General features: G+C 45.5%; 1 protein-coding gene across 1 annotated transcript; it reads right to left on the bottom strand.

Moving 5' to 3' along the window:
• Positions 1-1,280: 1,280 nt before the first annotated feature.
• Positions 1,281-6,641, bottom strand: LOC117746539 (zinc finger protein 420-like). Its single transcript, XM_034555740.1, has 7 exons — positions 6,458-6,641; positions 5,393-5,595; positions 5,161-5,253; positions 4,442-4,537; positions 4,173-4,283; positions 3,945-4,074; positions 1,281-3,831 (listed from the first exon to the last, which is right to left on the bottom strand). The coding sequence occupies exons 1-7, from the start codon at positions 6,468-6,470 to the stop codon at positions 1,958-1,960; spliced, it is 2,520 nt and encodes an 839-aa protein (XP_034411631.1). The 5' UTR covers positions 6,471-6,641; the 3' UTR covers positions 1,281-1,957.
• Between the last annotated feature and the right edge of the window lie 433 nt (positions 6,642-7,074).

Below are 7,074 nucleotides of genomic sequence, written 5' to 3'. Positions count from 1 at the left end.
GATGTTTGGCAGCTGTTGGGTATAAAGTGTGATGCATGCATTTTGGGACGTCTCTTACCAGCCCCTCATCAGGAATACACCACTATAAAATGTATAAGGAATTCATTGAGCACTTAGGGAGTGTTTTTTAGTTTTTCCCCCGTTGCTTGGGCGACTTTATTCAAAGGAGGATACCTTTTGTGGGCCCTTTTTATAGTCCTGAAACTGGCAGGTGGGAGTGAGATCAGTGAATTTCCTCAATAGATAGTCATTATCTTTCGCCCAGAGGGTACAAAGGTAGGGCATGTCTTTAAAAAAGTCAGGCTAAAGCTCCATTACATGTAAATGATGATAATAACAATAATAAAAAACAGAATACACATACTTTCCTAAGCCGAGAGGTTCTGTAAAATGTCTTCTTGTGCTCAGCCTGTTGGCAGACGGGACGGAGCGCAAGTTTCCACATCCTGATGTTCAGTGGCGAAGATTAGTATCATCTCTGAGTCAGACAGTAAGAGGCACTAGGGCTGGGAACAGTGTCTCTGGCCTTCTTGTGTTTTTTAACAGCTTGTAACGTTTAACACACCACCACCACAGTCATCTTTGGGGCTTGATCTCCCTGTGAATGGCAAAGATTTGTGTCTTGTTTTTAGAGAATTTGGTTCCTAAACTCTGCTTAAGTGACCACGGATGAGATGAAACGCACCACGGAACGAGTTGAGAAACTGGAAAGTAAATAAACCGCTTCCGTCTTGCAGCGAAAACACGAAAGTCGTCGACGCACAGATGGAGGAGATTAATCCCAACGTTGGGACGTGACGTGAGGCTTCATTTGCCTGAGGTCCACGTTAACGTACTGGGAACAGTGGCGGTCCAGATCAAACGTTACTGTTGGCGGAACCGGGCTCGAGTGGCACCAAGCAAAGGCAGCTAAACGCCAAGGATCATCTCTGTCGTGACTTAAACCACTTCAGATACCGCCAGGCGCCGGTAAGAACAGCAGGAAATTGCAGACTAATCAAGATCATGAGCCACGCCAAATTAAGTTAATGACAGGAAATGGGCCGGCCCGACTTCCGCTGCACTATCACTCTCTAGTCCCCTCAGACATGTTTTGAATGGTCTCCAGTCGGCAGCAGAGCAGAGTATACTTTTACATTTCTTCTTCAATACCTATGGTTACCAGTTGGCCACATGGCTACTGGTCACATGCTGCCATCTAGTGAAACTAATTGACCACACATATTTCTGGGAACTCTATCCGAGACATTTTCCTGTTCCATAAATGAAATTGACATGCACCATGTATAACCAAGGTAATTTAATGTGAAATTTACAAACTTCGCAAAAACATAATGGGGGATATAAATATTTAGGCATACAGAAAAAAGAAAAAAAAAGAAAGTAGTCATGATGAAATAGATGGCGCCACAATTTCAACTTTGCAATCTCACAATATTTGTTTCTTTCAGCATATTTACACAGAGCCGACATTTTCACTTCCATCACTGTTGAAGCCTTTCCAAAAATATATATCTTCATCAATATTACAGCTTCTGAACATACAGCATCTCACCCAAATAATATACAGAATAACATCCAAACATAGTCATGCATGAGAAACTGATTGAAGAAAGCAAGAAAGAAAGGAAGCTCAAGGAATGAGGGAAAAGAACGAGCTTGTGCTGATGTTAAAGAAATTGTTCGATATTTTGTAAAATACACTCTAAATTGGAGGAGAATATTGACACCACATTCAGGTAAGAATCAGCGACAAAGCAAATAAGTTCACACAATGTCAAACTATTGCCTTAAACGTTCAAATAGTCCCCGACGATTGGCTGATGTGACTACATTTACTTTACAGTGAAGAGGGAACTTTACTGTCAGCATCAGTCTGTACGCCTTCATGTATTGCTCGGTTCACTGTACGTACGTGGGTAAAACGCTCGGCTCCAGTTCGCCCTCAAAGCCCGACTCAGTTCATGTTAGAGTGGCTCTTCAGGTGCCTCCTCAGGTGGTTCAGACAGGTGTAGGTCTTGGGACAGATCTGGCAGTGGTACGGTCTCACCCCCGAGTGGTTCAGCATGTGCTGCTTCAGCACACTTCCATCTGAGAAGGCCTTCCCGCACTGCGTGCACACGTACGGCCGCTCCCCGGTGTGCACGCGCATGTGAACGGTCACCTTGTGTGCCATCGTGAAACCTTTGCCACACACTGTGCACTTGAAGGGCCTCTCTCCGGTGTGTGTGAGCCTGTGTGTGCGCATCGCCCCCATCTGGGAGAACGCCTTGCCGCAGTCGGGGCAAACGTGCGGCTTCTCGCCGGTGTGCACCCTGGTGTGGCTCCGCAGTCCCCCCGCCGTGGAGAAACACTGGGAACAGTGGGTGCACTGGTACGGTCGCTCGCCCGTGTGCGTGCGCATGTGCTGCTTCAGGTCGTAGCGGTTTCGGAAGCCGCGGCCGCACACCAGGCAGCTCTCCGGCCTGTCGTCATTGTGGCGCAGCTCGTGGTTGGCCAGGCATTTTTCCGACAGGAAACACTTGCCGCACTCCTGACACTGGTAGGGTTTCTCGTGGTCGACCCTCTGGTGGTACTTGAGCTCGCTGATACCGGGGAACGTCTCGTCACAGTATCGGCACCTGAAGCGGTGGTTGGGGCTGTAGGGAAGCTGGTGGTCGCTCATCTGGTGGTTCCTCAGCAGGTGGGCCATCTTAAAGGTCTTCCCACAATGGGAGCACTCGTACTTTGTCAGCAGCTGGACACACTGATGTCGGACCCGCTCGTGCAGGGACCTGAACTGACACCCGCACTTTGTGCAAATGTGGGACGCATTTTTACACTTCCTTTTCCTGTGCCTGGAGAGGTGAGCCTCCGTGCGGAAGGCTTTGCCGCACTGGGAGCATTTGTAAGGCTTCACTGCCGTGTGGAACCGCTGGTGCTCGAGAAACTCAAAGCGGTACTTAAAGCTCCTTCCACACAGTGGACAGTTATGTGTGACCCGTCCTCGCGGGTAGGCTGCTTTCACGGACGTTTTCCTGGAGGACATGGACCCCGAGGACGTCCTATGAGCGGAGCCACTCTTCCGATGTTTGCCTCGGCTCATCAACTTGGCCTCCATGTCACCAACCTCTTTGTGCCGTTGTTGATGCTTGGTCAGACACTTGGAGGAGATAAAGCTCTTCCCACACTGTTTGCACTGATAAGGCTTGTCATGATCTACCTGCTGATGATACTTCAAGTCCCCGATCCCTGAAAAACCAACGCCGCAATGGCTGCACTTGAAGAGGCGGCTTTGGACGTGAGTCAGCAGGTGTTCTTTCAGGCTGCTAGACTTTTGAAAACTTTTCCCGCAGTGCCCACAGTTGTAGTTACGCCCACGTTTTGGGCAGTGGTGCCTGAATTTGTCCAGTGAGGTTGGAAAACTGTTCCCACATTTAATGCACAGATACGCAGCATTTTTGCACTTCCGTAGCCTGTGTCCGGCCAGCAGAGTGGCTGTTCTGAAAGCCCTCCCGCACTCGGAGCAGTTGTAAGGCTGTAGCCCGCTGTGGACTCTCTGGTGTTCAATGAGGACGGAGTGGTGCTTGAAGCATTTGTCGCACTCGGGGCATTTATGCGTCCCCGACTGCTGCCTCCTGCGGGGAGACGACGAGATATCCGCCCGCTTCGGTGATTCGGGAAAGTCCGCCGAGGTGGAAGGGTTCGTGGATAGTTCCTCGTCGAACATGACAATCTGAGTAACATCGTTATTTTCCTCGTCGCAAGCACTCGGGTGGGACGCGATGGCCACTTCCAGCGATGGAGGGAGAGACAGAGAGGGGATGAGAAGATCATCCGACTGAAACGGAGCTGCAGGGGAAATATGAGGAGAATAAAAAAAAAAAGTTAATACAACAGTCTCCCCTCTTCTTCAACTAATACACTACATGATGACTTATTTTTAATAGTGAATGTGCACATACCAACACTACACTTAGCCAGTTTCCCGTGGCACTGTTTGCTTTGGAGAAGAAATTTAAGGTCATCTCCATTTGAGACACACTGCATGTACTCCTCTAGGACAGAGGGGGCAGCACTGACCCAGGATGCTGTCTGTATACAAGGGAGGCACAAAAAAGAAAAAGACATTTTGAATTTCAAGTTGAAAGGTCTCCTAATTTATTGACTTCATTTTATAACCCTTGTTGTACCTGTTTGAAATCTGGTATTGGCAGCAGCTCCTCCAGTCTGGTGAAGAATTCACAAACCAGGGTCTCCAGTGCTGTGTCGAAGTCAGGGCCGTACTCCACTGGAAACACATTCTGTCAGAAAAACAACCAGACACCTTCAGCACATGGCAACATACTTTATGATCACAATGTTTTGAAACTTTTTTAGTTGGGTAAAACTGTCATAAGGAAATGGATTTATAACATTTGAGTTCTGGCAGAAAGGTGATTCTAGCTCACTATTTTTTTACCTTGAGGAAGTGTTCTCTGCCATCGGTGTCCTCGATGAGGCCTTGCACCAGCTTCATAAAGTTTGCCTCTGGTGCTTCAATCACAGGATCGTTGGTCTGGGTTAGAAGACAAAACACCGGTCGGACGATTAGAGGCAAAGTAAATGTGAACAAAATAAAAGAGACGGGTGGACATTATCTTTGTTATTGGGTAATCTGTTTATTGTTGTATTGTTTAATCAAACATGGCAGAAAATAAGGAAAGATGCATGTAACAATTTTCCATGTCTTCTAATTGATTGTTTTGGGGCATTCTGTCAGAAATCAATCACTTTCTGACTGCGCCCCTTTCCATTTGAAGCCCCTCTTTCCTATACGGTAACCTCTCAGAGAGTGGGTCACAGAGAATGTGGTTTGATGAACCAGACTTGCCAACAGGGCAGTCCGGATAAGATATATGTATTTCGATGGGTTTTGAGGGCCCTTCTTTCCCAAAATAGTTAGATTAATTTTGTTTAATCAAACCATGTCATAACACTGACATGCGTTTGCATGTGAAAATAATTATTCACCATCAACATCATATATAAGACCATAAAAAAGCAACGAATCCTGACTTTGAGATGTTGGAACCAGTTGCTGTTTGGGCATTTTGTATTCAACATTTAGTCAAAACACACAATTACTGTATTAGCTGACTAATCATTTCAGTTCTTCAACCAAACTATGAAAACACTTACCTCCTCAATGCAAGACATCCGGATTTGGTTGAGGTGGCTCTCGACAGCCTTGAGATCTTCAGGGTGTTCAGAACGCAACAGCTCCAGAGTTGTCTAGAAAAAGATTTAAGTCACAATTTGAATGTTTCCCTGTATGTATTGAAAGTATGTGTATTCCCAATTTGAATGACACCCTTTTGTGGGATTGCTCTCTTAAATATACATGATGATCAACACGTTTCACAACACTCACCCTCGCTCTCAGGCCTAGTGACAGCAGTCTCCCTTCCCTTTTGCTCATCAGTTCAGGAACTGCATCCGTTACCATGGACACAAACTCCTCTAGCTTCCCATAGTGCTTTATGTTGCGCTGGCATACCACTTCCCACATCACTGCTGACATCAGCCGAAGCGGTGGGACCAAGAGTGCCAGCGAGGACAGCGGGATACTGAATTCTTCAACCAGAAAAATAATTGTGTCAAATACATGTGAAAGCGAGATGCTGCCACATTAGGTCACTTCTTATGACATTGAACATTTGAATTTGGTGTTATACGCAAATATTCATTCATACTGTTCTTATTACTTGTGGGTACCGGAGTGGTTAATTTTATTTAGCAATGAGGGGAATAGACAAGCAATACATTTCCTAATGAGTACAGCATCTCACATTAAAGTCAGCATAGTTACAGAAATCCGCACGCGCTATTCCCTCCTGTATCCATCCCTGTGAAGTGGCTCGTCAGGGAAGGGGGCAACACAGCACAGTGGGGTACGTTCACTACAGCACCAGGGTTGTGTAGCTCCAACCACTCACTGCACTAGCTCGCCCTGAACGTTATAGTACTACTGAGCTATATAACTACTAAAATAAACCCACGCAGGTCTTTTACACTGTGCGAAAAGACACAGGAGGTAACTTATAGTGAGCAATGGTGGCAAAAACATGACCAGTGTAAACACCTATCGTTCACCGTTAGCTTTATTTCTAAATAAACTGGCCATTGCTAACTATCGGTCAAAAACGACCCACTAGTTAGGTTGCGTTTCATATATTCAAATAACATCTTTGACCGCAGAATAAACGTCCCCGACAGAAAGGCGCTGTTCAACACGAGACCCAGAGTTGCCGTGAGCTATCGTTACCAGACCAGGCAGGAGGCCGCTCGTGTTGCCTCGTAAAACCGGCTTATTATTGGGAAATACATTTCTTGTTCCAGTGATTAGCCGAGGCCTGTTGAGCCTCGGCTAATCCTTCAGCTAGCCGCATAAGCGATACATAGACTGTTTTGCCGAGCATCGCAAGCTAATACTTACCCGTATCGTTCATTTTGGATCTCTTTAATAACGATGGAAAGAAAAATCATTACAGAAGACTATCTTTCATACTTTCGGTTAGCGTGTTAGCCAGCCGCATACGGGGCTTCAGGCGCCAACTTCTTCCTGAAACACGTTGTTCATTCTGGGGGAGCGGCGGCCCCAGCCGGTGTCAGTTTGTAACAGCGAGGCTCGTTTTGCTTTACGGGACAGCCCGGATAAGGCGATACCAATTCACCATACTTTAAAAATGAGACGCACCGCCCCTCCGGACAAACATATAAGCAAATCTTTAAATATTTAAACTTGATAATCTATGTTTTCTTTTATACCACTTGTGCTTTTAATGTCGCGTATAATTATGTAATTGTAAATTAATAGGTTTTGAATATATATGTTTGAAAAAACTATTTTTTTAAATAGTTTGCCATTGAAACGATTATAATATTAACTCCCTTATAAAAGAGATTTAAATCTCAATGGGATTATCCTGAATAAATGAAGGTCTAATAAAAAAAATGTAAAAAGAAATCTGCTTGTAATGTAGAACCCACCATATTAGGATTACAGAAGCTACATATTTGTTATTCATTATAATTATGTTTGAGGATCACAAA

This window comes from Cyclopterus lumpus, chromosome 17 (assembly GCF_009769545.1).
Source record: "Cyclopterus lumpus isolate fCycLum1 chromosome 17, fCycLum1.pri, whole genome shotgun sequence".
Lineage (NCBI taxonomy): Eukaryota > Metazoa > Chordata > Actinopteri > Perciformes > Cyclopteridae > Cyclopterus > Cyclopterus lumpus.
Note: the sequence above shows the minus strand (reverse complement) of the source record. Positions and strands in the feature narration are given on the sequence as shown.

What these genes read in the sequence shown, in the direction of transcription:
- LOC117746539 (XM_034555740.1), bottom strand. An exon ending in GGATGTCTTGCATTGAGGAG is followed by an intron (nt 4,538 to 5,160) that starts GTAAGTGTTTTC and finishes CTTCTAACCCAG; the next exon opens with ACCAACGATCCTGTGATTGA. An exon ending in ACTGGCTAAGTGTAGTGTTG is followed by an intron (nt 3,832 to 3,944) that starts GTATGTGCACAT and finishes TTTCCCCTGCAG; the next exon opens with CTCCGTTTCAGTCGGATGAT.